The sequence below is a fragment of the Bufo gargarizans genome, chromosome 5, assembly GCF_014858855.1.
Source record: "Bufo gargarizans isolate SCDJY-AF-19 chromosome 5, ASM1485885v1, whole genome shotgun sequence".
NCBI classification, from domain to species: Eukaryota; Metazoa; Chordata; class Amphibia; order Anura; family Bufonidae; genus Bufo; species Bufo gargarizans.
The window spans coordinates 329,001,845-329,014,042 of NC_058084.1; the positions used below are offsets into that span (position 1 = coordinate 329,001,845).

Genomic DNA, 12,198 nt, shown 5'->3' on the forward strand with positions numbered 1-12,198 from the left:
GTAAGATCTAATAAGCTTCCTATTTCTATCCTGGATTTATTGGAGCTATGGGGTTTGGGGAAAAAAGTCTGAACAAACCTATCAAGTATATATTGGTATTTTACGAGAAGGCTAGTTTTAGCTTCTTGTCCAGTGTTAAGGGTCTAGAAAAAGCAATATAAATAAATAAGTCTCAGAATTTACTTAAACTAATAAAAAAAAAGCTACATAAAAGTCACTATAATGACTAAATATGTAGCGAAACATTGCACTTGGACCCTGTGTGAATAAACCTAAAAAGTAATATTTATTAGCTTTGGATAAAAAAACAGACATCATCAAGGTAGAAAAGAATATAAAAAGTAATTATACATAAATTGTACAGAATTGGGCTACTGTCACGCTAGCATTTTTGCTGGATCCGGCAGGGTTTAGCAAAAACGCTTCCGTTACTGATAATACAACCATCTGCATCCATTATGAACGGATCCGGTTGTATTATCTTTAACATACCCAAGACGGATCAGTCATGAACTCCATTGAAAGTCAATAGGGGAAGGATCCGTTTTCTATTGTGTCAGAGAAAAATGATCCGTCCCTATTGACTTGCATTGTGGTAATGACGGATCCGTCTTGGTCCACATCCCAGGACGGAAAGCAAACTGCAGCATGCTGCGGTTTGCTCTCCGGTATGAGAACGGAACGGAATGCATTTTGGAGCACTCCGTTCTGTTCAGTTAGGTTTTGTCCCCATTGACAATGAATGGGGACAAAACGGAAGCGGTTTTTTTCCGGGATTGAGACCCTATGACTGATCTCAATAGCGGAAAATATTAACGCTAGTGTAGTGTAAAAGTAGCCTGAGTATTACAAGCAGAAACGATGCAGCTATTCGATCACATGTGTAGCTTCTCTAGAGTTCTCCTGCAGCGGTTCTAGCTCTATATTGTAGTTTTATACTACAGACTTAACTAAAAATCCCAAGTCCTTTTCTGTTTCATATCCTTGCAAGTAAATAAAAATGCATCTCGATATCTTGAAATTTACTTCATATATCTTTTTGCCATTGTAGTCTCTGTAATTTATTAGCACTTATTACACGATCTTATACTGAAATTGCAGTTTTATTTGTCATTTTTATGTTACTAATTCTGATATTTAAAAAATATGTGATGTACTCTGTTAGAAAAGTCCTCAATAATAACTCACTGACCATCTTTTAGCGGAACTGGGAGATACGTTGGCAACAAATAGGGCCGAATGTTTTACTAAATTGACAATATGACGAATTGGCAGCAATCTGTTCATCTCTATTATGCTTACACATAATGGGCCATTTTTGTTTGTGTAACGTGATTTAGCTGATGGCAAAGTGCAGTGAAAAAAAGTACATTCCAGCAAGCATTGCTTCCGTTACTGTGCAATAGATCTCCTTACGTTGACTCTTAATCTAGAGTTGCAATGAGGGTGCACTTACCACTGTTGATCTGGGTTGTCAAGTATCAGTTTACTTCACCACAAACTTCTTCAACTGTTGCTGTCCTGCTAAGCTGTATGTAAGAAAATAATTTTATTTGCAATTGATCATTCTTTCTATCACTTATAAACCTAGAGTATAAAAGATAATTACCGGTAGGTACTTTTGAAATGTTGAAGGGGTTTTCAGAGAAACAACCTTTATCACCTTTTCACAGTATAAGTGATAAATGCAAGCTTGCTAGGGATACCAGTCAGAAGAAAGGGGTACCGTAGTGCCCTGTGTGAATGAAGCAGTAGTGCGCATTTGTGCTCTATTGACTTCTGTGAGATTTGAGGAATTAGCAGAATGCTGTAATCATAACGCATGCTCACCATCGCTCCATTCACCATAGGGGACTAGTGATCACAAGTGTCAGGAATTCCCCACCCACGATCATATTTATCAACTGTCATGTGTACGGCTGATAAATGTTGTTTATGGGAGAATCCCTTTAATAAAGTATTAAAGAATCGGTTTTGGGAGCTGTATACATTATGAACTATATGTGCCTCTGACCTTCTTTCTTATACCCTTGTGCAGGTGAGAGGCAAAGGTATACCGGAGAGCGGTCAGGATTTGATGGTGATGATTCAGATGGGGCAGAAGACGATGACAATGATAATGAGGATGAGGATGAAGACAGTCAAGCAGAGTCGGTCCTTTCTGCCACTCCATCTGTTACAGCAAGTCCACAGCATTATCCATTCCGAAACAGCCAGCAAGAAGCATCTAGCGCTGATGAAGATGGTCGCGTTTCAAATACTTTGTCTCAAGCTAATTCGATGGATATTCTTCCAAAAGCTTTGATCACAAGGATGACAGCATTGACTACATCAACCACATGCAAGCCAGCAGGTCACAAGGAGAGAGGAGATGAAGTCCTGCAGAATGCTGTGCCTCCTCAAAGTGAAACATCATCTTCCAAATCCCTTTGTCATCAGATGTCCATTGATTATCCAGCTACAGATGTTGGACTTGATGGCGCAGTAAGGTCAAAAAGCCTTAATGGATCACATGTAAGTTCACATACAGTACCGTTCACATACAGTAGTATATGAAGATTGTGTGTGTATACATGAGGGATTAAAGGATGTATAGTTAAGTATCTGAGCTTACAACCAAACAGCTAGAGGAAGCATATGAGCTTAAAGAGATTCTCCGATCTCATGATGAAATTTTTTGTTTTAACTGCCCATAATGCCCCAAACACTGCTTTTCATGTCAGAACTTTCCTCACCCCGGTTCTCGACACCACTGCACCCTGACAGGTTGTTCACATGCAGAATTTCCTGTTTTTCATTAGCTTCCTGCTGAGATTATTAATCATAATGTTTTGCTCTAAAATGTTTCACAGGACTTGCTGTGCCTAGAAGAGATGACTACTACAGAGGGAACAATGTGTCAGGTGGAGCGAACGTTGAGAAACATTACACAGCGTATCCTACTGGGTTTGGTTAGCAAACCCAGCAGAAAGCTGATGGAAACAGGAAGTTCTGCATGTAGACATCCTGCCATGTTGCAGTGATGCCAAGAACAGTGCCATCTTTTCATCAAATGATGGTGTCACATAGAGCAGCTGAAATTATCTGACAGGTTCACTATAAGCTCAATAGCATTTAGGGCATGTTTTCAGTGCTTATATATTCACAAAGATGAATTTCCAAGCATGCTTGAATAAAAAAAGCTGCTTGTAAAGTATCACAAAAATACATTTTCCCCGTGGTAAGATTTCAGCTCATTCAGTGAGATTACATACTGCAGGATTTCAATAATATCCAATGATGAAAGGGCCTTTTCTGTGAAGGGCTTATTATCGAGTGTTTTGATTTCAATGTGGTCTCCATTGAAATGTTAATGTACTCATGGTGAGAAAATAGACCTTTCCAAGATTATTAATAACTCACTGTCGAGATATTCTCAGCATATTGCTGGTGAATGAGTATTTGTGATCCATTCTCGCTGAGAATGTTTACCCTTGTGTCAGCGCTTTAACTAAAGTATGAGATTAGCCATCGAAAAATGCATACATGAGAGGTAAATACTGGTCATATCAACCATGCTACTTCCAGATTTTAGTGGACTCAATCTATTCTACCAGTATGAGAGGGGTGAAGACATTTGCTGACCATATAAAAGCAGTCCATAGGCCACCGAACTGTCTTCTTCTGTTAAGAGTTTATAGCGGGGGGGCAGCATTATTTCTTATAATACACAACTGCAAAACATCAGCTGGGGTGCGGCACTGCATAAAACACATTGTAGCTGCTCAAGAACCTCTTTAAAAAAAAAAGAGTAAATCAGCTACTACATGGCAATTTGTTTGACATGGGATAAAACGCTACCTGGAAATGAGATCTGGACAAGTGGCAGCTACGTAGCACCACTTGTCTCTGCATAATTGTTAGGTTCTGACATCCGAATACTGTTTTTTACAGACCTATAAATGGAAAATTTCCATTGCAGTGTATTTTGATTTCCTGGATCCATGCCCCAAAGGGGTTGGCCCATCTCATATATTGGTGGCATATCACAAAGATGTGCCACCAATCTCTGATAGGTCCGGGTCTCACCTCTGGGACCCGCACCTATTTCTATACCAGAACACTCCATTCCTTTCAATTGGCATGCCGAAAATAGACGTGCAGTGCGCTCATCTGTTTTCGGAAGTCCCATTCCGCTTCATTCACTTCTATGGGGCTGACAGAAATAGCCGAGCCAGGCCAGTGCACGCCCGTAGAAATGAAGGAAGGGCGATGCGCATGCACGGTCCACTCTCCTCCACGAGATAAGTGCGTGTCACGAGGGCCGATATGCCACCAATGTTTGAGATGGGCAAACCCCTTTAATGCAGCCTTGGTCAAAACTTAGGTCTAGGAACCAACTCCAAAACATAGAGGTCAGCTACAACATGCTGAGGGTCTGGACCCCAGTGCAAGCCAGTTATATTAGTCAGCAGTCTGACTATGATTGCGCCCAAAAAATATATTTTGCCACGGCAGCCTTACTGCGGATTTCACCCTATACAAATAATAAAAAGGGGCGATGTCCATGGTGAAAATCTACGTACTATCCACAAGAGAATGTTCATGTAACTGATTTGAAATATTTTTTTTTTGCACTGAAAATTTCAGCTATGTGTATGGGATTTTCAAAACCCCTCCCGCATGTGTTCTACAGTCATTAATTCACGGAATCCACATGGAAAATCAACCACATCTGAATTAACCTTTTAGACCCCTTCCCTCCTTGTAGTCACCTTCCCCAGGGGTTGGTAAATTCCCATACATAACATGCTCTTTTATGCTCAGTCTGGCTTAAAGGGATTATCCAACCCCATAAATTTGATCATCGTATAAAATAACAAGTGGAGTAATAATCACATTACAAATTCCCTGACATTCCTGATACAACGGTTCCCTACAAAGTCTGTATTTACTGAACTCCAGCAATGCCATGACGTGTCAACAAGTGACCGTTGACTCTGAATGGGCCCTGGTTAAGTGGTTAAGACCCTCGGGATATATACCAAAAAGAACTATGCCGGTCAATGACTGGGAAATCCCTGTAGGGGTCTTACCTATAATTTAATTAAAACTATCAGGCTTGATACGGGGAATTGGCGATGCTCTATTAACGATAACGGAGCCTTGTCAAAGCATGCTCCTAGGGTATTCCTTGCATGAGTGGGCAATGGTACTGTGTGGCTTGATGCCAAAAACGTGACCTCAATAGGCCTATCAGTGTTTCTGATGGCCGTGTATTATACTAATATTATATTTCTGGACGACCCTGTGTGTGTTCGATAGAAAGGAGCTTGTGCTTCCTACTGCTACTAGTCTTCCAATATGCACGTGTTAGTGTGAAAATAGGGGTGACCCTAATAGGTCACGCTCCGCAATATTTAATTCACTGTCCCCTATCACACACACACCGATCTGCGCCCACTACAACGCTACTTTATAAACACGGTCCCTCTTACACACTGAGAACATACACACTCATGCGTACCCAATGTACTGTGTGTGGCTTCTTTTATTGGTTTTAAAGGGGCATTCCAGCTTTTTTTATATTGATGACCTATCCACCGAATAGGTCATCAATTTCGGATCTAGTCCCCGGCAACTCTACCAATCAACTGCTTCTGCCAGCCACTCATGCCAGAAAATATACATTGGATAGAGCTGGAAGCAGAAGGCTCCAGGCACTGTTTTGTTTTCCGGTGAGGGCGGCAACCATCTGAAATTGATGACCTACCCGGAGGACATGTCACCCGTATCTAAAGAGTGAAAATCCTTTTAAGGACACTGTACCATTCAGAGTATATGCAGCATTGTGATAGATGGGAAAGAGGAAACCCCTTTATTTGTAGATTCTGTAAATAACAATCCTGCAAAAATAGCCCAGAGGAACTAGCCACAGCAGATGTTTTGCAAGTTCAGGGTTTACTTTTTATTTTAGTATGGAAGTGACCAGTGTGCACATCAGCTTAATATCACCTTACTACCAGCTAAATAATGTAGTAACCATAAAATGGATCCCTTAAAGGGCATCTGTCAGCAGATTTGTACCTAACTGGCTGACCTGTTGTGCGCTTGGCAGCTAAAGGCCTCTGTGTTGGTCCCACGTTCTTGTTCATGTTCTCCCATGTACCCGCATTACTGAGAAAAATCATGTTCTAATATATGCAAATGAGCTTATAGGAGCAATGGGGGCGTTGCCGTTACACCTAGGGACTCAGCTCTATGCAACCGCCGCATCCTCTGCACTTCATTTGACAGGGCCTGGTGTGATGATGTTTTCACTGCCTGGCCTTGTCAATCAAAGTGCAGTCTAGAAGTAATCACAGCGCCCCTGTTGCTCCTAGAGGCTCATTTGCATATATGCGGGCACATATGATCATAAGACCAACACAGAGGCCTTCAGCTGCCAAACACACGTGCCACAGGTCAGTGAGTTTCAGAGGTACAAATCTGCTGTCTGATGGCCTTTCAGCTATGGCATTCCTGTGACTGGATCTGATGATATCGCTTGAAGGGAATCTATCACCTCGATTTTAGACCATTATCTAAAGTATACATGAGTGGTACTGCAGCTATGGAGTCCAGATCTCTGTTTATCATTTTCCTACTGCCCCCCGCTCCCCCACTGTCAGCGTTCAAGGCTGAGTGGAAATACACCGTCAGGACTGAGTGCTCTCCATTATGTTAGAACAGCACAGTAGTCCTGACTGTGTATTTCAGTGCGCTTTTATGTGCTGACAGTGGGGAAACCGGGGGCAGTAGGAAGACAATAAATAGTGGTCTGGACTCCATATTTACAGTATTATGTAAGTATTACTGTAGATAATAGTCCAAAATCTGGGTGACAAATTCCCTTTAATGACATCATAACCTCTCAGCCGACAGACAAACATTTCTCTAGTCGCTTTTGCAAGGGTCTGTGTTGCTGTAATTTAGGCTTGCTTTATCAAATGTCACATGATGTTTGATAAATTTGGTACATCTTTGGTCTAACACTTCTGTCTTGAGATGTTTCTCTGCTTTCTACACCACACCTTTAAAGGGAACCTGTAGCCTCCAAAAACCATCCAGTACCTGAGAGTAGCGAGCAGTGTGTTTCTGACTATCATTTTCTTCCTGAAGGCAGATGCGGCAAAAGCTCTGAAAACGTTCCTTTATCCCCTGCCCGCACGATTTTCTAGTCATGCTTGTAGTCAAGGGAGCAGCGGCCTCCTTGCTTCAAGTCACGGTAACCGGGCCCCCTTCCCCACCCCTTCGCTGTCACGGACAGCCGGCAGTTCGGCAAAGCCAGCCGAACTCTCGCGCATAAGCGTTGTCAGTCACAGCGAAGGGGCGGTTCCCTTTAATGGAGTGAGTTTGAGACCATTTGTGACTCCGAGATCAATCTGGCTTTAAAGGGGTATGCCGATAATAATCACTTTTTTATGTAATGCCTGCAGCCTGTCTCCTGAAAAAGAAAATTCCTACTTACCTGTTTCCCGCTGCTACAGTAATCTGCGCCGCCTCTGCTGTGTCATGTTCTAATCTCCGGAGTGGTTACATCTGGCACTGCATGGACACGGTCACCTGTTCTACTGCAGGCAAAAACTCATCAGCGGGATTATACGGCTTGTGGCAATATCACTGCTGAAGCCAGTTTTTGGCTGCAGCATAACATGTGACCGTGTCCATGCAGCGCCAGATGTAAGCATTCCAGGGATTGGAACATGGATGCAGCAGAGGACCTTAGTGGCGAGGAGCAGGTAAATGTGAATTTTCTTTTTATGGAGACAGGCTGCAGACATTAAATAAGAAGTATTTTTTATCTGAACACCCCTTTAAACCAGCTTGACAAGCAAACCACATCCGCTTTTCCTCCCACTGGGGTAGCACTTGGTACATGTAGGTACAGGTAATGCAATACCAGGACACCACCTGATTCAACCTTCCAGAGTCAGACATTTTGCTTCTGCTTTCTTCTTACATACAGCAGCATTTCTCTGCAGCTTCAGGAATGGGTATTCCCACATCCGTACTTACAGTCTTGTGTGAGGAACATGCTGACACATATATATTAGGTTAAGAATGTGCAAGCATTTCTAGTAATATTGCATAACATTGAGGAACTTGTAGTAACTTGGATATTTTGGATATTGCAGTGTTTTCTGGGGAATCATTGACTACACGTTCACATCTGTGTATGGGGTTCCGGTATTCTGTATTGGTAGAAGAGTAGAATACTGGAATTGCTGTATCTGGTATAGCCAGACACTGCAGGTGCCGGCCAGATACCTATTCACTATAATGGGATCCGTCTGGTTTCCTTCATGCATGCCGGCTTTCTGCCGGAATAAGGGTACTTTCACACTAGCGTTTTTCTTTTCCGGTATTGAGTTCCGTCCTAGGGGCTCAATACCGGAAAATAACTGAATGGAGAGCATTCCGTTTAGGATTCATCAGTTCAGTCCCTCTTACGTTTTTTGGCCAGAGAAAATACTGCAGCATGCTGCAGTTTTCTCTCCGGCCAAAAATACTGAACACTTGCCGGAATGCCGACCCCAGCATTGATTTATATTGAAGTGTATTAGATCCGGCATTAAGTGTTCCGGCAAACCGAATCCGGCTTTCCGGTCTGCGCATGCGCAGACCTTTAAAAATGCAAAAGAAAAATTAATACCGGATCTGTTTTTCCAGATGACACCGGAGAGACTGATCTGGTATTTCAATGCATTTGTCAGACGGATCCGTATCCATCTGACAAATGCCATCAGTTTGCGATGGCACTGCCTGCCGGAATCCTCTGCTGCAAGTGTGAAAGTACCCTAATGCTGCTACTACATGCCTCCCTGACTCTTGTGCGGCTGGAGGTGTCTTTGTTATGTACATCAGTGTGTTACTGTAGGTTTGGCAAGGCAGTCCCTTTGCTATAGAATATCCTTAAGAAATGTTGATCTTCCACGTGCTCCATCCACCACTGTATTTTTCTGTGATGCTAGCTGCGGCAAGTTTGGATCTCTTTCTTTTACTGATCTGTTCCAAACCCGGTACACCCACACGCCTGCACAAATCAACACATACACCACACCTAGCTCCTTGCCAAGCCTTACCCTTACTTTGCCAGTGTACAGTTTGTTCTCAAAATAAAGATTCCACAAAGTTGCCTGTTGCATGCCATGCCTGCTATTTTCTCTTAGATTTATGTATGCTTTACAAAGAGCAGGCTCCACAACGTAGACCCCTCAAGTGGTCACAGCAGAAGTAGTACAATTCTTATTTATGTGGTTTATATTAACAGCAATCTGACATGTAAAGCTGGAGAATAAATCCAAAATGTGTGTTTTACTTCCTTTTACCTTGCTGACAACGTTCTCTCAAACCTGTTTTCAGCTTAGTTCTATTCACTTATTTGCATTGAATGTATCAAATGGTGCATGTTGTTTTATAACATTTTGTGCCTAATATTTTTGCCTAGAAAGGCGACTCCAGTATTTGTCACCCCCCGGACTGAAACTAATTAACATAGCTATGCTAACTGCACCTACTTTCCTATTCGCTTCGCAGAACTATGGCAAGTAACTAGCACAAAAAGTCACTAAAAAGCCTATTTTTGCGACATTTTGAAGCTAGAATTCTGGAGTACAGTGCAAGATAAATTCCCCACCCACCCCTACACCTAGTGAATATTGGTTCCATATAATTTTTTAATTAGTGGTTCCTTCCTATGTTCATTGCACACAACAATTAACTCTGTGGCTAATGTAAATTAACTCACTTGCTAAGAAATGATAAACAATTAAACAAAATATTTCAACTATCAGATGCATTTTTTTTATATATAAAAATGCTTTATGTGATGAGTGCACTTTATGCAAAATTCCTGACCCTGTGCCTTCCCATAATCCCAGGCCGGCATGCGGTGTCAGAGCCATGAGATTTTGACTGAACTCAGCACTGATGACTATCCCTGGTAGCAGTACAGTGTCAGAGCCACACAAGATGCTGGGGATTATGGGAAGTTACCAAGGGACATGCCAAAATTGGAACCCAACTTCTGTGAAGTTCACATGTCACCATTTAAAAAAAAAAATCCTTGACTTTTTTTATTAATTATATTTAAAAACCTGATTCTTTTATATACCTTTTATTACCTCTTATTATCATTATAATGAAACTGTATTTTTGTCACAAGATACATTTTATCAATAGATTTTCCTCTTTACTATTTTGTTGTTACAGGACTCCGTAACTGTCAACACACCATCTTCCCCAGTTGACCAGAGCACACAGACCATGGATTCGTCTGTAACAGACTCGAACAGTTCCCAATCAAAACCTGTTGACATGGCACAACGGCCTGCTCAGATATCTACAGCCCCAACACATCTATTCAGTCATTTGCCTCTGCATTCACAGCAACCTGTAAGGTCACCTTACAGCATGATCCCAGTAGGAGGAATTCAGCTTGTCCCAGCTGGATTAACAGCATACTCCACATTTGTACCCTTCCCCACTGGTCAAGTGCAGCTGACTATACCGGCTGTTGGGGTGATTCACCGGACTGCAAATGCTCACAGTGACAAGCCTGCAGAAGTACCCAGCACACCAAGTCCTATAGGAGTAGCTGAAGTAAATAGTGTTGTACCTTGTATTCCAATTGGTCAAGTCAATGTGCCCGGTCTGAGTGCATCAGGCTTACAATCCATTCAGCCACTCAGCATGGAAACCGTAAACATATTAGGTCTTTCAAACCCAGGCATTACTCCTCAAATTCATCCCTCAGGACTAACTCTAAATGCGGTTGGATTGCAGGTTTTAACAACAAGCCCTGGATCCCAGAGAAATCCTAGTCCTCAAGCTCACATTCCAGGCCTACAAATTTTGAACATTGCATTGCCTACTTTAATTCCATCTATTAGCCCTCTATCTGTTGATGCCCAAGGACATCCTGATAAATCTCCATCATGTAGCACAGCACCTTGTCAGGGTCTAGCCAACATTCCTGGGGCAGATGCCAAAAATATGAGGCAATCTGAGTCTCAACAAGTTTCGTCAAGGATTCAGGAATCCCCAAAAGCATCAGGTGAGGCTCCAGGCATTGAGGAAAGAGCTACAACTTGTGGTACGAGTACTGAAAGAGACAGTCAACTGAAGCAGAGTCCTAACATCAGCACCAGTCAGAGTAAAACATCTGCCAGACCAGATCTCTCTTTGAAGGTTCATTCTCAACCTCCAAATCGATCGTCTGTAGGTCACGCTCTTCCACCCCTTCGACATCAGAGGAGAACTGAGCTAATTTCAAGACAGAGTACAGTGCAGTTCAGCGATTCAAGCAGCGATGATGATGAAGGCAGACTGGTTATAGCAACCTAAAGACAAATTATTTTCCTCTAAGTTCCAGTACAGTATTTTTTTACTTTTTTTTTTGTGGGAAGGGAAGGGTATATAATGAGAGACTTTGAGGTTTATTTCCAAACCTTGGTATCTTTAAAGCACATTTTTCTTACACATTATTTGTGCAATCATGAACTCTTGACCAATAAGTGTCGTTTTTTTTGTTAATTCTTTTGTCTGCTCCTGCCATTTTTGTACATGTTGTATAGACAATTGTGCCTTTCGGAATTTTATGTGTAGAAATTTGTACATATCGGAGAATAAAATATAAATATCTATAAATATTATATATGTACATAACCAAGGTAGTTGCTTGTGTTTAGTACGTACATCCATATCTCATGTTGAGTAAAATAATTAAATTATAGAGTTATATATGTATATGTTGCACTGTTAAATGTAATTTTTTTATGGATGTGGGGCAGCTTTGTGTACAGATCTTGTATGTACAACTCCATATTTATTGTGTCCATATTAGTCTTGGAAAATGGTTCTGTCCATCTTTGTGTGCAAGACGGTAGCTTTACACTTAAAAACAGAAATCCTGTGTTAACAAATGTTCAAGTAAATCTTTTATTACTGACTTTACTTTTGGTTCTACTTGTGTTGTGTAGAAAAATAATCTATTGAATGTATAGAGCACCTGATCCAGAAGAGTATACTGTGAAACTAGATGCAATTCTGCTTTCTTCTATGGAAGTTTATGTCTGAAAAAGACATAATGGTTTCCTCAATTATTTCACAACTTTTAGTTATGTGCCTACCTTTTTAAGGGTATACCTGTTTCTGAGCACCATATTTCATTTTACA

General features: G+C 41.5%; 1 protein-coding gene across 6 annotated transcripts in view; it reads left to right on the forward strand.

Moving 5' to 3' along the window:
* Positions 1 to 11,976, forward strand: part of HIVEP1 (HIVEP zinc finger 1) — a 168,171-nt gene extending 156,195 nt beyond the window's left edge. For all 6 annotated transcript variants that reach the window (XM_044292938.1, XM_044292939.1, XM_044292941.1 and 3 more), the window contains 2 exons: positions 2,039 to 2,514; positions 10,234 to 11,976. In XM_044292938.1, coding sequence (XP_044148873.1) covers positions 2,039 to 2,514; positions 10,234 to 11,367 — 1,610 coding nt within the window. In that variant the 3' untranslated portion in view covers positions 11,368 to 11,976. The remainder of the gene's footprint in view (positions 1 to 2,038; positions 2,515 to 10,233) is intronic.
* Positions 11,977 to 12,198: the final 222 nt, after the last annotated feature.